Source organism: Suncus etruscus, chromosome 5 (genome assembly GCF_024139225.1).
Source record: "Suncus etruscus isolate mSunEtr1 chromosome 5, mSunEtr1.pri.cur, whole genome shotgun sequence".
NCBI lineage: Eukaryota > Metazoa > Chordata > Mammalia > Eulipotyphla > Soricidae > Suncus > Suncus etruscus.
Genome location: NC_064852.1, coordinates 31,352,663 through 31,375,304, shown reverse-complemented (window position 1 = coordinate 31,375,304; position 22,642 = coordinate 31,352,663). Strand labels below are relative to the sequence as shown.

The 22,642-nt window shown below is 39.2% G+C and overlaps 1 protein-coding gene across 2 annotated transcripts in view; it reads right to left on the bottom strand.

Annotated features, from left to right (window-relative positions):
• The window catches only part of RAB3GAP1 (RAB3 GTPase activating protein catalytic subunit 1), a 78,562-nt gene extending 59,076 nt beyond the window's left edge, over positions 1 to 19,486 (bottom strand). For both annotated transcript variants that reach the window (XM_049773625.1, XM_049773626.1), the window contains exons 1-4: positions 19,458 to 19,486; positions 19,313 to 19,368; positions 16,327 to 16,402; positions 2,434 to 2,566 (exon numbers count right to left, since the gene is read on the bottom strand). In XM_049773625.1, the coding sequence (XP_049629582.1) occupies positions 2,434 to 2,566; positions 16,327 to 16,402; positions 19,313 to 19,368; positions 19,458 to 19,475 (283 nt within the window). In that variant the 5' untranslated portion in view covers positions 19,476 to 19,486. The remainder of the gene's footprint in view (positions 1 to 2,433; positions 2,567 to 16,326; positions 16,403 to 19,312; positions 19,369 to 19,457) is intronic.
• Between the last annotated feature and the right edge of the window lie 3,156 nt (positions 19,487 to 22,642).

The following is a 22,642-nucleotide window of genomic DNA, read 5'->3' as shown; positions in this document are numbered from 1 at the left end:
GCTCTGGGAACCACTTGAAAAAGGGGATCAAACTCGGCCATCCTTTGATCTATGCCCCACACCCAGCACTTTAACTATCTTAATTCCACCTATTCTCATGAAAAAGTAGAGACCACAATCTCAAAAACACTGAATCAAAACCTCCTTATACTAGCTTTTCCTAGATATTCCCATTTATCTTAAAATCACCTTTTTAAGATTTCCTTTATCTTAAATACATTTAAGTTAAAACAGCATTTAAACTTGACCTTCAATACTTCCTTTCACTGGAGCTGGAGCAGATAGGTAGGGTGCCTACATTGCAAATTGCAAGCCAGGTTTGGATAACCATCAACATCACATGGTCCCAGAGCACCAGGAGTGATTCCTGAGTACAGACCCAGGAGTTAGCCCTGAGCACAGCTGAGTGTGGCCCCAAAATAAAATAAAATAAAAACCCTTTCCTCCATTAATCAGCAAAACACATTAGAACTAGAAATGTCTGGCTATTCTTAGACTTCCTCCAGTTGCATATCTTTCTTTCTCTTTACTGTAAGCCTAGTTTCTTAAACCATAGTAGACCACAACTCCATAAAGCAATGTGGAGATGGCAAAAAAAATTGACAATAAAAGATTTCTGAACCACAATGATCTACAATCAATCCAAAATCAAGTGCATAATAAAACAGGTGCTTCTGGCAGTGCTTACCCATGATGCACTGCATAACTCAAGAAGGGGCAGCAAGTGGAAAAGGTTAAAGAGTCAAGCTCTAAGGTACAGATATTATTATTCTGGCTTAATTATTGTCAATTTATAAGCATACACACATTCAATGTTATCTGTCCTTTTTTATAAATCTGAATACATACTCTAATCATAGTCTTTGTAAGAAGTTTAATAGAAAACATAGTTGTATTCCTATATCAGAAAAGCCACAAATATTTCAGATCTATGCTTACAAATCATAATATGTTTTGATTCTTGATTATTTATTTTCTGAATGCAGGCATCTGACAGATCCAAAATTCTAACGGTTTAATACTATGCTCACTGTTAGATACTAGTATATCTCAGGACAAAGTATTATATATGATTTGACCTACTGAACACTAAACACACTGCTTATTAAATACTTAGCATAAGCCAGGTACATAACTTTCTCTGTTGCTTGGCATGATATATAATCTTTTTCTCCCCCATTATTATTATTACTTATACAATTATTTCTTCTATAAGAATATAAATTCCTTTAAAGTTAGGGTTCACCATTGACATAAAGACCTGGCACAGGCCTCAGAAGAATGGGCATTCTCCATTCACCCCTGATCTAGAGAAGACATCTACAAAACATCCAAGGTTGTCTATAACATCACCTGGAGGCAATCCTCTACCAGGGAAGACCCTACAGCTGCTCTGACATCGATCTACTCAAAAGAGACTTCCCTTAACACTGAGAAGACTTAACAAGAACAATGACCTGCTTACTGGACAGGGCTTGCTGTATTGCCCCTTAATTGTGAGGTGAAACTAGAGGATACTCCACACCAGCCTGACTTCAATGTAGGATGTGCAGATTCCAAGATCTTTAATACAGAAACCTGATGCCAACAATAGGACTGTGTGAAAAATAAAACTGTATTGGCACTACAGACAATGACTTGGATTGAATAAACTAGTTTGCCTGGAGCCTAGAGTTGGTCTTATGCCAGGAAACTTCAGGGGTAGTGGTCGCCTTGTATTTAGACCAAGGCTATTCCTTTCTATGACCCCCATATTTTGGTGGGCCTATGCAAACAATATTTGCCACTCTAACACCGTTTTTACCGTGCCCTTTTGACTAACCCTTAAAAAAAACCTCAAACTTTTGATGTTAACTTAAACTAATATGTATGTGCATGAATATATAAAAATACTATGCCTTCAAAGTTAAGGAGTCACATAAATCTCATGGCTTTAGGTTGCTTTGTATACTGCTAAGAAATGTTATAATGTACTACAATCTGGGGACTTGTGGACAAAGTAATTGTACATGGGTTCTGCCTATTTTTCTTAATGTTTTTTTGACTGTAAGTTCAATATTTAGGCATCAGCAAGGCAATTGTTCTTTCACTGTAACTTTACCTTGTCCTCTTTGCATCATTGTTCTCATAATTAAAAATAAAAAATTAAAATACAAAAATAAAACTAAAAAATATGGCAAATAAAAAAAAAGTTAGGGTTCACTAGGTTTGTAGTATACTTAACATATTTAGGTGCTAAATATTTTGATTTAATTAATTGAAATATGAATACTATGATTTTTCCTCTACATGATCATACTCTGCTTCAGAAGTGGTAAAGCAACTATGCATATGTAAAACATTTCCAGAGTAACTAGTGAAGAGAATTAATCACAATTCAAAATTAAAATTATTCTTAAGAGTCAATATTTAAAAGATCTAGTAAGAATTTACCTTCTAATAATTCATCCTTCCCTTCTTTATCAATGGACTCTTGCACAAGATAATGATGAGTGACTGAGAACTTAAAGTCAGCAAAGAAAATTTCATCTGATTTTTCTTCCCATGTGCCAGAAGTAAATATACCCTGTATTTAAGAGTAAAAGAAAAAACATCCATTGTTAAGTAGTCAGTAGTTAATTATGTTTATTAGCTATAGGGTTTTTTGTTTTGGTTTTTGGGCCATACCTGGCAGCAATGCAGGCAGTGCATAGGGGTCCATATGGAATGCTGGGGAATCAAATTTAAGTCAGTCACATGCAAAGCAAGCATCCTGGCAACTGTACTATCTCTCAGGTCCAGCTACAAAACATTTCTCCCTTCTGCACACTAAAAGTTTCATCCTACAGTTATTCTTCATATAAGAAAAGGAAAAGGAAATATGAACAAGAGAATGACACTAAGACATTACCTTGTAAATAATTTATCATAGTATTCCTTTAAAAAAGAAAATTCTGGGGGCAGGGGAGGTAATAAAAGGATTAGACCATCTGCTTTGCATATGACTGATCCAGATTCCATCCCTGGCACCATAAAGAATATTGAGCATTGCTAAGTAACATTGCTCAAGCAATACCAGAGACTCTTAAATTTCTTAGATATTATTACCATTGTAAAGCTATTTGGTCATGATAATATAATGCCACCATAAGGCAACAAAGACCAATCCTAAAACCTATCAAGAACAGAGTCCTAACCTAGATAGAAAATGACAACTCTGATAAATTCTGAGGGGTGTGTGTGTATATGTGTGTGTGTTTTAAAGTCTTCATGATCATATCTTACTTATAACAACCAAATATTTTATATTTGGTTTTTGTAAGGTATTTATAATAATGTTTGTATTATTATTATATATATAAATAATTTTTGTTGTGGAGGAATACACCTGGCAGTGTTCAGGAAGCTACTCGTGGTGATGCCTGGGACCATGCAGTGCCAAGGTTCAAACCTAGGCTTAGTCTGCTGAGCTATCTCTTAAATCCAGTATTCATTCCGAATTGAATATATCAATTATCATTTAAACATCAAAAATCTACAATAACTCCTCACTCCCCAGTCCCTAATAATCATAAAAGAGGGAAGATGGAAGGGAAAAAAGAAAGGAAAGAAAGAGAAGGAGGATGAAGAAAAGAGAAGAATAACATTATGTAACCCAATTCTGGATACTCTTGTCAATCAACAGCCATTTCAAGAAAAATCTGGCTGAATCAAATGAGAAGACAATCAGTTTTAGTCTCTAAATAAATTTTATAGAAGACACAAGAAAATGAAGACATATAACCTGTTCATGGATTGGGAGGATCAACATCATTAAAATGGCAATACTCCACAAAGCATTGTACAAATTTAATGCAATTCCCACGACATTCTTCAAAGAAGTGGATCCTGAAATTCATTTGGAACAATAAACACCGAAGAACAACTAAAGCAACACTTATGGAAAAAAAAAAAGATGGGAGGCATCACTTTCCTCAACTTTAAATTGTACTACAAAAAAATAATCATTAAAACAGCATAGATCTGGAATAAAGACAGACCCTCAGATCAGTGGAATAGACTTGAGTATTCAGAGAATGACTCCCAGATATACAATCAATTAATGTTTGACAAAGGGGCAAGAAATAAAAAAATGGAGCAAGGAAAGCCTCCACAACAATTGGTGCTGAGACAACTGGTCAGTCACATGCAAAAAAGTGAACTCAACCCTCCACCTAACACCATGTGTAAAGGTCAAATCAAAATGGATTAAAGAGCTTGATATCTGATCTGACACTCAGTATACAGAAGAAACCGTAGGCAAAACAGTCCATGACTTTGAAACTAAAGGCATCATCTAGGAGAAAACACCACTGTCCAAACAAGTGGAAGAAGAGACAAGCAAATGTGATTACATCAAACTGAGAAGTTTCTGCACTTCATACGAAACAGTGACTAAGGTAAAAAGGTCATCCAGGAAATGGAAGAAACTATTCACCCAATATCCATCAGAAAGAGGCTAATATCTAAGATATACAAGGAACTGACAGAATTTAACAAGAAAAAAACATCTAACCCCATCAAAACATGGGGAGAAGAAATGAACAGACATTTCTTCAAAGAAATACAGATGGTCAGGAGGCACGTGAAAAAAAATGTTCCATATCACTAATAATCAGGGAAATGCAAATCAAAATAACAATGATATATCATCGCACACCACAGAGACTGGAACACATCATAGTAAACAAGAACAACCTCTGCAGGCACAGATGTGGGAAGAGAAAGGAACTCTCACTCACTGCTGGAGGGAATGCCGTTTAGTTCAGCCTATCTGGAAAACAATATGGATAGGATATTTCTTAAAAACTGGACACTGAGCAATTTCTGAGCCTGGAGCCAGGAATAACCCCTGAGCACTGCCGGTGTGACCCAAAAACCACAAAAAAAAAAAAAAAAAAAAAAAAACTGGACACTGACCTCTCATGTGATCCAGCAATACCACTCTTACGACCACAAAAGCACAATACAATAATACCCATCAACATATAAGGGGCTAAAGAAACTGTGTTATATCTGTATAATGGAATACTATGCAGCTGTTAGAAAAATGAAGTCATGAAATTTTTCTATACATAGATGGACATAGAGACTATTAAGTTGAGTGAAGTAGAGGGAGAGAGATAACCACAGAATAATCTCACTCATCTGTGTGATTAAGAAAAATACAAGATAGGGGCCGGAACAGAGGCACAAGCGGTAAGCCGTCTGCTTTGCCCGAGCTAGCCTAGGACGGACGGAGGTTCCATCCACCAGCATCCCATATGAGCGATTTCTGAGCGCATAGCCAGGAGTAACCAGCATATATGTCTGAGGAAAATATAAAAGGTAGGATGAGAAGATGATCTTTTCTTGTAAAGCAGGGGTCTCAAACTCGCGGCCCTCCGTACAACATTTTGTGGCCCGCAGCCGGCCTACAAATATCACACATTAGTAAGAAAAAAAATCTCATTAAACATTAGCATACCCCGAGCAGTTCCGTTCGGGGTATGCAAATGCTTAATGAGATTTCTTGCGATTTTTTTTCTTACTAATGCGATTTTTTATTGCGAATATTCGGTAAGCGAAATCCCTTATGCAGCCCTGCCTCACCCCCACTTTGCCTCCTGCGGCCCCCAGGTAAATTGAGTTTGAGACCCCTGTTGTAAAGAGAAGATAATGGGCGCCGGGCGGTGGCGCTGGAGGTAAGGTGCCTGCGCTAGCCTAGGACGGACCACGGAGGAGTAACCCCTGAGCATCACAGGGTGTGGCCCAAAAACCAAAAAAAAAAAAAAAAGAGAAGATAATGGCAATTATGCAGGAAAAATGTACCAACAACCAATATTTTTCAATTTACTCAGTAAACTTCAGCATCTAAAGTATATTCTGAGCCAAAATTCTGGAGGACCCAAGACCTCTCAAGCACATGAAGATCAACCAATTAGTTGCGTCTTTTTCAACAGATGGTCCAGATAGCTTTCCACTCACAAGTCTCCTTTTCTCTCCCCCATAATCCTACCTTTAAATATTTATCTTCCTTATACACAATCCAGACACTGTTCCCTCCTCCATCTAAAATATTTACCAAAACCCAGAAACATCCAGAGGTTTCTAATCATGTGTTTATCAGAGAAATTTGACTATGATTTCTATATATGTATATTTAATTATAAATTATTTATTAATACATTATGCATATAATGCAAAGACTGTATTAAAAAGGGATAGAAAGTCCATATTCTGGCTTACAGCTACTTTGCATCTATTTAAGACACTTCCCTTACATTTACACCTCATTACTTTTATTTCCATCAGGTGTGATGTTTCATCTCTATCTAGATTATTCATTTTGTTATTTTCTATTTTGTCTAAGTAATTTTAATTATTTATTCATCAAAACTCACCCTAAGAGTTAACTCCTGAAAATAGACGATTTAATTTGCTTTATTTCATTATCCTTTTCCAGTATCTTTTTGTTTTTGTTTTTGTTTTGTTTTGGGGCCACACCTGGCGGTGCACAGGGGTTACTCCTGGCTGTCTGCTCAGAAATAGCTCCTGGCAGGCACGTGGGACCAATGGGACACCGGGATTCAAACCAACCACCTTTGGTCCTGGATCGGCTGCTTGCAAGGCAAACGCCGCTGTGCTATCTCTCCGGGATTTTCCAGTATCTTAAATTATTATAAGAACACTTAATTTTTGTTTTGGGGCCACACTCAAACGTGCTCAAGGGCTCATTCTTGGCTATGAACTCAAATATCACTTCTGGTGGGCTCCAGGGGCCATCTGGGGTGCTAGGGATCAAGTCTGAGCTGGTCACATGCAAGGCAAACAAACACAAGGCAAAACATGCCCCAGCCCCCAAGGGCACCTTATTCTAATCATTTACTTTATATACCTATTTTTCCAGTAAGCTGTGAAGATAAAGACTATATTTTATTCTTTTCAGTCTCGAATGTAAAAGTTCATGTATGATTATTACATATCTCTTTCAATATTTATGATGACCTCCATATGATGCAAGAGCACAATATTATCAAGAATACAGTATTATCAAAATACCTTATATATATTTTAGTCATATACTCTAACAACCTGAGACAGCACACAACTCAATCCAAACAATGTTTTCACAGGCCAGAGAGACAGTATAGGGCTTAAGGTGCTTGCCTTGCATGCAGCCATTCCAGATCACTGAAGTCCTTCAAGCACAACCAAGAACAAAACCTAGGTAAAGTGCCAGGAATAACCACCAGCACTTCCAGGTATTGCCCAAACCATTCCCCCAAGACAGTATTTTCTCTGACTTTAACTTGTACATCAGTGTCATCTATTTGTTTAGTTCTCACTGAAATTTATTTCCTTATTACATACATTTAACAGGAATTATTACATTTTCCATAACACCTAAGAAGCATGACATTTTTAGGACTGGCTAACTACCAGAATCAAATTTCACATTTCGGGGAGGTGGGGGATTGGGTCACACCCAGCAGCTCTCAGGGGTTACTCCTGGCTCCTGGAAGGCTCCTGGGGGACCATATGGAATGCTGGGATTCGAATCACCGTCCTTCTGTATGCAAGGCAAAGGCCCTACCTCCATGCTATCTTTCCGGCCCTCAAATTTCACATTTTAAACAACCTACCATGAAAAAATGATGTTCTATTGAAAATATATAAATTTGGACCCGGAGAGATAACACTGCTTGCCTTGCAAGCAGCCAATCCAGGACCTAAGGTGGTTGGTTCGAATCCTGGTGTCCCATATGGTCCCCCGTGCCTGCCAGGAGCTATTTCTGAGCAGACAGCCAGGAGTAACCCCTGAGCACCGCTGGGTGTGGCCCAAACCCCCCCCAAAAAATATATATGTATAAATTTAACGTTTTACAAATTAACAAAATGTTTCTTTTGGGGGGGACTCAGGAGGTACTCAGGGGTTACTCCTGGCTCTGCACTCAGAAACCACTTCTGGCAGGCTCAGAGGACCGTGTGGGATGCCAGGAATAGAACCTGAGTCGGTCCTGAGTCAGTTGCGTTTAAGTCAAACGTGCTAGCACTGTGCTATCACTCCAGCCCCCAAAATGTTTCTTCTAATCACAGGAGCAGCACTGTTAAAAAGGAGGAACATATAAGACATAAAATGGTGTCTCTCCCCCCACCTTTTTTGAACACAAAGAGTTATGGTTCTCAAACTATTAGCTTTATAATCAAGTAAGAGGTCTTAAAAAATGTACTGATTGCCTTGCACTGGGTCGACCTGAGCGTCCCAAATGATATTCCAAGCACTGCCACCGCAAGCACCACAGAGTGATCCCTGAGCAGAGCCAAAAGACATCCCTGAACATCGCGTAGTATGGCCCAAACCATTGGGGGGAGAGGGTTATACTAAAATCTAGGCTCCACAATTAACCAATTAAATCAGAATCTGAGACTGTTTCCTTAAATATCAGTTTTCCAAAGCTCCTAGTGATTCTTATATGCCATCAGAACAGAAAATGTGGTGTAGATAAAAATTGAAAGTTTTCATTAACTTGTGGAAGAAAACTTCTTGACCATTTGTAATATTGAAATATAAAAATTGAAAAGCTATCTATGTCCATGTAAAAGAAAGACAAATTGGACACTTTTCTAAACTAAACATCAAACTAATTCAAAATGGAATCCCAAGCCTAAATGTAGGACCAAGATCTAGAAGTAACATCAAGAAAATGAAGACAATATACAATAATATCAGGTATATGTGAGTATGGGAAAAACCATTTGTAAGTCATGTATTAAAATTACATATAGAAATCTTATAGTTAGGGGCTAGAGCGATAGCACAGTGGTAAGGTGTTTGCCTTATATGAGGCCAACACAGGATAGACCCCAGTTCAAATCCCGGCATCCCATATGGTCTCCTGAGCCTACCAGGAGCAACTTCTGAGTGGACAACCAGGAGGTTAACCCCTGAGAGTTGCCGTATGTGACCCCGCCCCATAAAGAAATGTTATACCTAAAGAATAAAAATGTTTAGGAAATACATATCAAAACCATGAGATATCACTAATCCATCACAGGAATATTACTTTGTTGCTGAAAGCAGGGAGTAAATGGGAAATGACTCTTATCTTATGGAGGTAATTAAGATGTTCTATAGTTGTGATTACACAAATCTGTTAATATTAAAAACTACTATATTATATGCCTTAAATTGGTCAATTACATGGTGCATAAATTAACTAAAATGTATCTACTTCTTTATTTACCTACTTGTCTGAAAAACATCCCAGGCTATTTCAAATGGAAATATATAGGAATCATTTAAAAGTAATATCCTTTTTTTTTTTTTGGTTTTTTGGGCCACACCTGGCGGTGCTCAGGGGTTACTCCTGGCTATCTGCTCAGAAATAGCTCCTGGCAGGCACGGGGGACCATATGGGACACCGGGATTCGAACCAACCACCTTTGGTCCTGGATCGGCTGCTTGCAAGGCAAACGCTGCTGTGCTATCTCTCCGGGCCCTATCTTTTTTAAAAGATACTCCTATACTCAGATGATGGCTTAAAATGCTGTAGAGTACATGCCTGTATACCCAAACCCCAACTTCAAGCCTGTACTGCATTGTCTCCCACCTCCCACAGCACCAATAGCTGTAGCCTCTGAGGCCCTCAACCCCACCAGGCCTAAGCATCAAACCATCTGAACCATCTGGTCCACATAGGCTGAATATAATAATGTTATAACGTAAAAATGTTCACTGTAGTCAGAGAAATGATTGCCTGAGTTGGAAATTTTGCCCACAGAACTGAGATTACATGGGATGGATGAGGAGGGAGAAACTTTGAGATTCTGGAAGGAGACAGGCACATCTCTGGAGATGGCTAATGTATTTGAATTATACATGCAAAAAAATGTATAATTAATTAGAGGCCAGAGCAATAACACAGTGTGTAGGGCATTTGCCTTGCACATGGCCAACTCAGTTTTGATCCCTGACCTTCCATATCGTCCCCCAAGCCTGCCAAGTCTGTCTGAGCCCAGAGCCAGAAGTAATCCTTGAGTGTCAGATGTGGCCCCAAAGCAAACAAAAAAAGTATAATTAACAACATTGTAAAATCTTAAACCTCAATTAAAATAGTACAACATAGTGCCAGAAAGGATATGCTTTAAGGCTGGTTTCTTGGATTTACCTACTAGCAAAGAAATATTTGCCAAGTTACTTTCATGTTTCAATTTTGTTGGTTTTTTTTTTTTTTTTTTTTTGGGGGGGTCACACCCAGCAGCACTCAGGTATTACTCCTGGCTCTGTGCTCAGAATCAACCCTGGCAGGCACAGAGGACCATATGGGATGCTGGAATTCGAACCACTGTCGATCCTGTGTTGGTCGTGTACAAGGCAAACACCCTACCACTGTGCTATTGCTGAGGCCCCTCATTTCAATTTTGATCATAAAAAAAGGTCATAGGAGGGGCCCGGAGAGATAGCACAGCAGCGTTTGCCTTGCAAGCAGCCGATCCAGGACCAAAGGTAGTTGGTTCGAATCCCGGTGTCCCATATGGTCCCCCGTGCCTGCCAGGAGCTATTTCTGAGCAGACAGCCAGGAGTAACCCCTGAGCACCGCCAGGTGTGACCCAAAAACAAAACAAAACAAAAAAAAGGTCATGGGGCCAGAGTAATATTACACTAGGTAGGATGTTTGCCTTGTACTACACTGACCTGAGTTTGATACTTGGTATCCTATATAGTTCCTCCTAGGAAGTCTGGCATCCATTACTACATACCACAGGCACTGCCATATCAATCACAAAACAAATATTTAGAGGTGTTGCATGGATTCTAATTTTTCAAAATTGTCACAGCAGTAACATACTAAATTAGATGTCAAAGTTGCAATAGAAGCCATTTTTCTGTTAGAGAACAGAAAAATCAACTAGCCAACAGCTTAGTAAACCTTCACATAACTTAATGACCTCTTGACAAATATAATAATTTCCACAAATTTTTTCTTGCTGTATTTTTTTAAAAATATACTTTCAGTTCCACTTAACCAATAAACAAGCAATGTATATAATTTTGTGCCTGCCAGTGGGGCAAGGCTTGGTAGTGGGTGGGAATTCAGGGACAATGGTGGAGGGAATTTTACACTAGTGATGGGTTTGCAGTTGGAACATAGAATGAAACATGTATTAGGAGCAACTAATGCAATCCAATTGTTTAAATAAAGTAATAAAAAAATTCATTTGATACAGAAGGATTAAAGGGAAGGGAGGAAAGTTGTGGTCCTTGGCAAAGTGAGGCGGGAGTGGTGTTGGAATTATGTGCATGAGAAAGCATTATTAATCATAGTGTAAACCACAGAATCTCAAGGTATAAATTGTAAAAGATAAAACTGAAAAAAAATTTTATTAGATTTAAAAGTAATACATAAATAATATTATAATTAACAGTTTTTATTGTTGCTTAAGTTGTCCATACAATATTTCTATTTTTACCAGTTAGTAAATTAAAACAATGATACAAACAGCTCTAAATTTCAACTGAAGAGGACCCTTTCTTTAGATACTTAGAATCAAAGATATTTAATAACATTCGATAAACCATTGTGCTCATGAAAAATATTTACTAAACAAATTTAGAAATGAGGAATTAAGAGTAGTAAAGGTATAGAAAGAAACAATAAGAAATTTAGACCTAATATGTGTAATAACTGAATTGGAAAATAGATGTGTTTAACAGAAAATTAGAAATAACATAAGAATAATGTACTCAAAGATAAATCAAGGAAAATAATGAAGAAATGGAACCAACCTTCCCCCACAATTTTGCATGATCCTCTAAAGCAGGAGCAACCCTGACCTCCAAGTCCGGCTTAGGCAGGTGTGTTCTAAGCCAGGAATAAACCCTAAGCACTGCCAGGTATGGTCCCAAAACCAAAATAAATAAAAACTGACAAGTTTATTCTAAAATTCATAATGGAAATAAAAGGCAGAAAACCTAGAACAGACAACCAACCTTGAAATAACAATTAGTCTCAAACATCACTAATCTCAAGCCATATAAAATTATTCATTGGCTCATAATTGGGCACAATTCTGTCTTTCAGAGTATATTTAGCAATTTCTAGAAAAATGCCCAAAATTTCAATAGTGTCAAGGTTAAGAAATCTTTAATTACTGTAGTCAAGATAATATAGTATCAACACCAAAAACAGTCATATTGATACCTGGAATAGAGAGCAGATTATAAAAAACTACCTCCTATATCAACTGTCCAAAGAAAGAAAAAAATAAACTTAGCGGAAAAAGTGTAACACAATATGTACATGTACAAGATGTACATTTTTTTTTTAAATTAAACCTTGGGGATGGTGGGGTGATAGTACAGAAGGTAGTGTGGTTGCCCTGCATGCAGCTGACCAGGGTTTTATCCTCAGTACCCCATAGGGTCCCCTTAGTAATCTCTGAGTACAGAACTTAGCCAAGTTGCCCCCCCAAAAACCCCTGAACCTTGACTAAGGTGTGTGTGTGTGTGTGTGTGTGTGTGTGTGTGTGTGTGTGTGTGTGTGTGTGTGGTTTTTGGGTCACACCCGGCAGTGCTCAAGGGTTATTCCTGGTTCCAGGCTCAGAAATTGCTCCTGGCAGGCACGGGGGACCATATGGGACGCCAGGATTCGAACCATGACCTCCTGCATGAAAGGCAAACGCCTTACCTCCATGCTATCTCTCCGGCCCCCCCTGAACCTTGACAACCTTACAACATACACAATTACTTCAAGATGAAATAATGGTCTTTATTAAATCAAACTCCTGAAAGAAAATAAGGAATATCTTCTCAACTTAGTAAATCTACGATAGACATTACATAGGCTTTTAAATATTTTTAATAACAAAATAAAAAGATTTAAGTAGGAGCATATAAAAGCAAATGGGCTTCTAAGTATTAGCAAATTATAGGCTGTTAAGGACTTTTTTTAAGGCAGAACAAAAAGCCAGTTTTCTTCCAGAATATGTATATCTTCTTTTTACTCTTTTTGAGTTGGGGCCAGACCTGGCAATGCTTAGTGCTTACTCCTGGCTCTGCACCCTGAAACTACTCCTGATAGTATACAGGGGACCATAACGGATGCTGCATCCAAGTGCAAAGCAAGCACCCTACCCACTGCACTACCTTTCTGACCCCTATATTGGTATTTATTCAGTCATTCTCTAAATGTCCTTCTATGCTGTAAAATCCATTTTAACATTTTCTTTAATCTTACTCACCAGTTACAATTTACCTTAAAATATGTTTACAGGGGCCAGAGCAATAGTACTTGCCTTGCACATGGCTCATCTGGATTTAATTCCCCACATCCCCTAAGGACCTCCAAGAGTAACCCAGAACCACCTGCTGTGGCCCCAAAACAAAAACAATCTGTTTATATTTGTGTCTCATTTATCTATTGCTATCTACATGGAAAAAAGATGTCTAGAGCTAATACTACATTATACTTTATTATGTGCCTCGAAGTATGCAAATTATAACTGCATTACAATATAAATTTCAAACTAGGAAGTTAGGATCTAAACTTTAGAATCCAAAGACTTAAGAACCTATTCCCTCTTGGGGGTTGGGGAAATGGGAGGAAGCATGGAAATATTGGTGGAGGGAAATCAATAACGGTCTTGGGATTGGTGTTGAAATACTGTATTTGGGGCAGGAGCAGTGGCGCAAGCAGTAAGACATCTGCCTTGTGTGCATTAGCCTAAGACTGATCGCTGTTCAATCCCCCAGTGTCCCATATGGTCTCCAAGCCAGGAGCAATTTCTGAGCACATAGAAAGAGTAACCCCTAAGCGTCACCAGGTGTGGCTCAAAAACCAAAAAAAAAAAAAAAAAAAAGAAAAGAAAAAGAAATACTGTATCCCTAAAACTCAGTAACTTTTTAAGTCAGAGTTCTTTAATTAAATTAAAACAATTTTTAAGTCTATGCCCTTTTAAAAAAATCTAGGTGCTCTGCCCTTCATCCAAAGCCTATATTTTCATCTTAACTAAGCACGTAGCTCAGTTGTACAGAACAAGCCATTTTTATATGAGGTAGCCCTGAACTCAATCTATAGTAACCAAAATTATGTAGATGATGTAAAATTTAACAAGCCAGATTTAGTACAGGGGTTAAGGTACCTGTTTCTGCATGCAGTGACCCTGGTTCAATCCCCAGCATAGCCTGTGGTCACTCAAGCACTGCTAGGAGTAATTCCTAGCAGAACCAAAACAAAGCCCTGCAGACAGCTTTTGGATAAGTGTGGTTCAAAAATTTAACATATAAATGACAAATAATTAATTATACTTGTTTCTCTCCCTCATGAAGATTATGTTTAATAACACTGCTCTCTGGGGCTGGAGCAAGTGGTAGGGCATTTACCTTGCATGTGGCTAACCACCTAGTACAAACCGTGGTTCAATCCCCCAGCGTCCCATATGGTCCCCTGAGCCAGGAGTGATTTCTGAGTGCATAGCCAGGAGTAACCCAAGGGTCACTGTGTGTGGCCCCAAAAGCAAAAAAATAAATAATAATAATTTTCCATTTCAGTTATATCAAAATTGTTTTGCCTTTCAGAGCAATAACGCAGTGTTACGGCATTTGCCTTGCATGCGGCTGACTCAGGACAGACCTCAGTTCAATCCTGGGAGTCCCATATGGTCCCCCAAGACAGGAGAGATTTCTGAGCACACAGCCATAAGTAACCCCTTAGCATCACCGGTGTGGCTCAGAAACCAAAAAAAAAAAAATTGTTTTGCCTTTAATCTTATGGGTTTTTATTGTGTTTATTTTGGTTTTTGATCCACACCTACCCATGCCTAGTCCTTAATCCTGGCCCTGTGCTCAGGGACTGCTCCTGGCAGGTTTAGGGGAGCATCAGGGATGTCAGATAGATCCTAGGTCAGCCATGTGCAAGCCAAAGAAGGGCTCTACCTGCTTTAACATCATCCCAAGCACAGCTAGACCAAGAAGTACCACACTGCCTGGCTGAGCACCTCAATGTCAAGAGTTGCCAAAAAGCTGAGATTCCTACAGAGGAACAAATTGCTACTAGTACTATACTTACAATAAAGATAATGAAAGATTTTATTTCATCTAACAAATAAAACATCTTCATATATCCAAATTACATTGCCAGTACTGCTAACTCCTTTAGTGAAATACAGAAACTCTGTTCTCAGAATGACTTTTTTCTCTAGGTGCATAACTTCCAAAGCAGTGTTCAGGGGGCCACAGGCCACTCCCATCAATAATAGTCCACCAAGTCAGACAGTTCAATTTTAGGGCCTGAGGATGCTGCTCAAGCTCTGCAGTTTTAAAGACCCAAGGGACACCCTGGTGATGGTGCTGGAAGGAGGGAAACAAAGGATTAGGAGAGGGCTATATAGTACTGGGGATCAAACCAGGGTCCTACACATGTTTCTGCATCTCTCTGATCCCTGTGCTACCTAGCCCCTTCAACAAATATCTAAGAAGAAATTTACAAAAAATATTGCCAATATTTTAAATTAAAATTAGAATTCTACCTCAATTTTGAAGTGTTTTTTATTCTTAAATATCCTCAAACCATTCATAAGATTAAAAAGGGAAGCTGAAGCAATAGAATAGCAGGTGGGCATATGCTTTGCATGCAGCTGACCCTTGGCATCCCATATTGTCTAGGTCTACCAAGTACTGTCAGGAGTAATTCCTGACAGAGCCAGGACTAATGCCCTGATCTAGTATGGTCCAAAAAACAAATAAGGGGCCCGAGAGATAGCATGGAGGTAAGGTGTTTGCCTTGCATGCAGAAGGACAGTGGTTTGAATACTGGCCAGGAGCGATTTCTGAGCATAGAGCCAAGAGTAACCTCTGAGCGCTGCAGGGTGTGACCCAAAACACAAAAAACAAAAACCCAAATAAATAAATAAATGATAAGGGGTGGATGGGAGAGAACAAATAATTGAAATCCCAAAGAGTAAAATAGCTGCTAACAGTTTTTAAAGACTAATACTGTTTCCTCATCAACTACATAAAATGTTCTATCCCAAAAGTTGATAAGATCTCAAGATTCTAAAGGCAAAAAAAGAAAACATGAGAAGAAATAAAACTCACAATGAACATTGTGATATAATATAATAACTTTATTATTTTAAAAAATAATTCGCAAATATCTTACATATTGTTTTCCACATATTCAAATCCAAGTTCTCCCAGGCGCCATTTTAAGTTATACAAAACTTTAAAAACATTTCATTAAAATGTACCCAAATAAAGCAAGGGGCATAGAAATAGAAGATTTAAGTACCGGTATTCATTTAGAGACACCAGCAAATAGATCTGACCTTTTCAAGTGGCTTTCCCAAGGAGTTTCCAATCAGCTTCCAATCATTTAAGACTTCTTCAACTTTGGAAATAAACCTAGTAATGAGAGAGAAAAAAAATAATATAAATATGTAACAAAGTTTTTTTTCTTGTTACACAACTTATTTTTAAAAGGGTATTTTTTATTAACTAGAAACACAATACAGGAGTCGGTGTACAAACCCTGTACTTTCTGATCTGGGTTCAATTCCCAGACCACAAAGCTCTGAAAAAGAACTATGTATAGTCCAGATCACCACTAGGGTAACCCCAACCTCATTCCATAGGGTCCAACCAATGCTACATCCTAGGGCCACAACACTATATCACTATTCAGTTAAGCTGACAAGGATTGCTGAATATCCCCTGAACATCACTTGGGAGGCCTCCCCTCCAAAAAAGAAGGGTACTCTTTGTATTTTAATATTATTTCAGAGAATACAGGGGGAAAAAAAATCTGGGGCCAAAGCAATAGCACAGTAGGTAGGGCATTTGTCTTGTTTGAGCCAACCTGGGTTCAATCCCCAACATCTCATATGATTCCCAGAGTTTGCAAGGAATAATTTCTAAGCAGAGTCAGGAGTAAAGCCTGAGCACCTTAGGTGGTCCAAAAACAACAACAAAAATGTAGAAAATCTTCCTTGGTCTCCAAATTCTTAGATTTCTACTTTGTCTACAATTTACCAAACAAAGGCATTGTTTTTCATATAATAAAAAAATTAAATGAACATGTTACATATGTAAAAACTGGCAAGACTATTATGATACTACAAGGATAAATCTAAAATCAATAATCTCAAAATAATTTATTTCTTTCAAAGATAATAGGGAATTCCTGATTTACCTCTAAGAAAATATCATTTGAGAATTTTGTTCATTAAAGTAAAACAAATTTAAGGGGACAGTTAAAATCCAGGTGATCTCTGACCAATATTTTCTACTGATTCTAAAAGTCTTCTAATCGGTGGTTATCTATCAGGGAAATTGTTAAAAAGCTAATTTAGAGGACACTGCAACACAGAATTAAAATGCAATTCTAGGGCCAGAGTGGTGATGCAGACGGTAGGGCATTTGCCTTGCACGTGCTAACCTAGGACAGACAGAGGTTCGATCCCCTGGCATCCCATATGGTCCCCTAAGCCAGGAGAGATTTCTGAGCGAATAGTCAGGAGTATCCTCTGAATATCACCAGGTGTGACCCAAAAGCCAAAGAAAAAAGTACAATTCTGAGGCACACCAAAAGGCTGAGAACATTAAAACCATGAAAAACATGAAAAACCATGTATCCAATCTAGATTCTTTTAGTTAACATAGGAGTCAGCCATAATCTGCTATTGAACATAATCTTCAACAGATAGCAGCAACTTCACTATCTTCCAAAGTTCACTTTGAAGGCTTCTCTGCTCAGGATGGTATCTTACCTTCCCAGGCCTAATGAACCACTTCCCAGATGTGATTATCTTTTCCATGAAAAACATGTAACCCACAACAGGATCACCTTTACTTTAATCACTATTCATTTCAGAGCTGCTGCTTGGTTTGATCTTGTTTAAAAACTACTGTTTTGTAGTGTTTTGTTTTGTTTTGTTTTGGGGGGGTCACATTCAGCAGCGCTCTGGGGTTATGCTCTATGCTGGCTCTATGCTCAGAAATTGCTCCTGGCAGGCCGGGGAACCATAGGGATGCCAGGATTCGAACCACCGTCCTTCTGCATGTAAGGCAAACGCCTTACTACCTCCATGCTATTTCTCTGGCCTCTTCTGTAGTTATTTTTGGCTCTCTTCCATTATAAGAAAATAGAAATGGCACAGAAGGAAGTCTGTGTAAACTGGCCAGTGTGGCCAGTGTAAACTCTCTTCTGGCCAGTCCATCTGGAATCTTGTTCGTTTTTCCCTACTACCACTCATGGCCACGACACCCACCAAAGTCTTCTCCCAAACTAGAGTTTAAAATAGTTAGCCAAATTAAAATAGAACACTAAAAAAATAATAAAATAGGAGAACACTAAACTAAAAGGAAAAATAAAATAGTTACACCAAGCTAATCAGTTGACTTCCATGCCTCTTTCCCAACACGCCCCTCCCCAGGAAAATAAAATAAAAAATAAGATAAAATAACACACCAGGCTAATCACTTGACTTCCATGCCTCTTTCCTACCTCCCTCATCTCCCCCCCCAAAAAACAAAGAAGCTTCCGCAACATCCAACAGAAAAACTTCTCTACCTAAGGTTATCTGCACCACACAGTGGGCCTCAAAAAACGAAATCCAGTCACCTGTCAACTTTGGTCTGTCCCTGACAGCCGTGCAGGAAGGGGAGTGGGACAGGGTCATGCAAAGCCAAAGCCAGGGACGCATGATTTCATCTGAGGCCTCCTTCCTTGGCTCGGGTGCAAATTTTGGTGGCTTTGATGATGGACAGGTTATTCCGGAAGCAATCTGGGGGCGGGGCTGGGCAGGAAGGGGCACCTCAAAGTGTGTGACTGTAGCCTTTCAGCGCCCCATTAAGTAGAAAGCCTTGTCTCAAATCAAATACAGGCTGGGAAGTGGGGTGGGGTAGGAGGGAAGATTTGGGGCATTGATGATGGGAATGTTGCATTGGTGAAGGGGGAGTGTTCTTTACATGACTGACACCCAACTACAATCATGTTTGCGATCAAGGTGTTCAAATTAAGGTATTTTTTTTTAAATATTAAAAAAACAAGACAGGAAATCTGTGCTGCCAGGCTCCCAGAGAGAAAACAAGCAACTTTTCTGGCGAGCCCGAGTCTCCGGGCTCTGATGATGCGCAGCCAGGCTCGCAGGCAAGCAGAGAAGGGTAATTGACAAAGACGGCTCCGCAAGACCCGGACTTGCCCGCACGGGCTGCGTCGCTTTTTGATGATCCTGAAAAAAGCGACGGGGAAACGCCGGGGCCCAGAGTGTTGCTGCCCCAGATGCGCCTCGCCCACTTCCCTCCCTCACTCACCTTTCCCATTCCGAGGCGGTGGTGAAGTCCGTGATCTCGAAGACCTCCGACTCGGGCTACGGGGAGGAAAAGAAAACAATGAAGGTTGAAATTGACGCGGAGGAGTGGAGCAAAGTCAGAGGTAGGGAGGTAACGACTGTCTCACCTCACTGTCGGCCGCCATCTTGAGGCGCGTCGGACGCGGAGGCTGCTAGGAAGAGCGCAGAGGACGATGGGAAGGGGGCGGAGAATAAGGAAACGGGTGTGGGCGTGGTTTGTTTAAAACCACGCCCATTGTTGAGGCCCCGCCCACACCAATGCCACCACCCACCCCTTCCATAAAAGTCAATTTGTGAAATTGTTATATCTCACAGTGGTGTTACTAAAGTAAGTCATTGAGAAATTATTCATCGAGTTGATGGTGATTAAGTCTTTTGTGTTATAGTTTTCACTCATTGTGCTTTTCCATTAAATTTACTGTGCTCCTAAATGGGTTTAGTACTGTGATATTTGGAGGAAAATGTTCCATTTGTATATCAGAAGAGTTCAAGTGTAGTGGCTTCCATGATTCTGAAAAAGAGGGGAATCTGTCTGCTCTATTATGAGAAAGCCGCAGTTTTCAGCCTAGAAGGTGATCTGTCTGGAATGATTGTGGGCTTAGCGCCTTTTCAAGCTAAGTTACGGAACTAGGCTGTTTAGATGTCAGAAAATGTCAGGCATAAAAGCCACCCATTTCTGCTTCTTGATTTTGTATCATGCTACTTTACAAATTGATTGTTTTGCCCAGATGCCCGACAACAAATGAGTGGCTAAAAATAACTGGTACATATACACAATGGAATACTATGTAGCTATTAGGAAAAATGAAGTCATAAAATTTGCCTATACATGGATGGAATGGAAACTATTATGTTCAGCTCATGATATGAAGCTTGCCACAAAGAGCAGTGAGTGCACGTAGAGCACTAACCTTACTGACTACCACTACAATGAGAGAGAGACAGAGAGAGAGAGAGAGAGAGAGAGAGAGAGAGAGAGAGAGAGAGAGAGAGAGAGAGAGAGAGAGAGAGAGAGAGAGAGAGAGAGAGAGAGAGAGAGAGAGAGAGAGAAGCTAATTCCTATCTCAGAGACAGGCAGTTGGGGGTGGGGGAGAGAAATGGGAGACTTCGGTGGTGGCAGATGTTCATGTCATACCATGAGGGAATGCTGGCTAAAAGACTTGGTTGGCTAATGATTTATGAACAACTTGGTGAATCATCTTGTTATAATTAAAAAAAATTTAGGGGCTGGAGCGGTAGCATAATAGGTGGGCATTTGCCTTGCACTTGGTAACGTGGGTTCAACCCCCAGCATGATCCCCCAAGCCTGCCAGGAGTAATTTCTGAGCAGAGAGCCAGGAGTGCCACTGAATGGGGCCCAAAAACAAACAAAAATAAATAAAATTATTAGAAGTATTAAAATTCAAAGTCTAGTTGAAAAACTGGAGATTATGATTCAATTGGAAAGAAAAGGGTGCTACCTTTAGTGGTGGTAAAGTGCTCTATCTTTGTATACCAATTATAATAAACTTTAATACTATTGAAACCATATTGCCAAAACTATAATAAATAATAATATGAAAAAAAGAATAGAGGAAATAAAAGGGAAAGGAAGTGAAAACAAGAGAAAAATACATAGATTCATCTAACTCTTAAAAGAGAGGCACAAGTAGTAGCAAAAACTCATGTACATAACGTCCTCAAAGTTGACAGCACTGGAACCTTTTGGAGAGGACGGGCTAAGTACCCCACCCTGCTGAAGCCCTGGCACCTACACACACAGACCCTCCCTACAAATGCTACTGCACCAATGACTCAGATAGTCCACTTTTCTATTAATCTCTTTAGGCCTCGTAGTTATCCAGAACTCTTGTTTGCCAGTTTTGTGGCTGACATCTCCAGGAACAATTTGGAGCCAGAGTGGACTGACTATAATTTTACTATTTATTTACAAGTAGGAATGCACCAAATTAGAAGTGAAATCATCATATAATTCACATAAGCTCAAAGACAAACCAAGAACAGAATGTTCAACTAAGACTATAAAGCTTAGTAGATCTTCAGATAATGAAATAATGTCTACATTTTGAAACTGGACCATTTTCACAAATTTTCTTTTAATTAAGTTTTTTTTTATAATTCTATTACCATTTAGCTGTACCACGCAATATTGAGTAAATTATTCATACCTACCAAGGGGCAGGCTTTGGAGAGATTGGGAAACTGGTGTCAAGGGTGGAGGGAATTGTATATGGGTGGTAGATATGGAGTTGGAATATAGAATGCCAGAAATAACTGTTGGTTTTAATTTTTGTTTTTAATTTTATATTATTGAAACAATTGTGATCTACAGACTCCTTAATATTTGAATTTCAGATATACAATGAGTCAGGGTCCTTGCCACTACCAGTGTCAACCTCCTTCCACCATTGGACCCAGAGTGCACTCTATTCCACCACCTTTTGCACTGTTTTATGAGCAACTCTGTAAACCAGGGGTCTCAAACTTGCGGCCTGTGGGCCGTTTGCGGCCTTCCATACATTTTGTGGCCCGCGGCCGGCCTTCAAATATCGCAGTATTCGAGATTATTCGCTTACCGAATAATCGCAATAAAAATCGCATTAGTAAGAAAAAAATCGCATTAAACATTCGCATACCCGTTCCGTTCGGGGTATGCAAATGTTTAATGCGATTTTTTGCTATTTTTTCTTACTAATGCGATTTTTTATTGTGAATATTTGGTAAGTGAATAATCGCGAATACTTTGTGCCTAGCACAGACGTCATTTCTGCTGAAGGGAGAGAAGTTTATTACAGAATTAGATTTTGTCATACCTTCATCATGTCTTCATCAAAACCTGCAGTGAAGAGAAGGATTGATGACGAGCACAGACAATTTCAGAAAAAGTGGGAGACGCAGTATTTCTTTGTTGAGCACAGGGACATCCCCACATGTCTTATTTGCTCAGAGAAAGTTGCAGTGCACAAGGAATACAACTTGAAATGCTATTATTCAACTAAACATGCTGAGGAATGTGCAAAATATCAAGGAAATGAGAGAGCCAAGTGGGTTGCCAGTCTTAAAGCATGTCTAATGAGGCAACAAGATTTCTTCAAGAAAGCAACCAAAGAGAATGTTGTCAGTCGAAGCTAGTTACATGGTTAGTGAGATGATTGCTAAGGCAGGGAAACCATTCACAGAAGGAGAGTTTGTTTTAAAAAATGCATGCTACAGGCTGCAAGTACTATCTGTCTGGAAAAGAAAGGTCAGTTTAGCAAAATCAGCCTTTCTGCCAACACTGTGGCAGAGCACA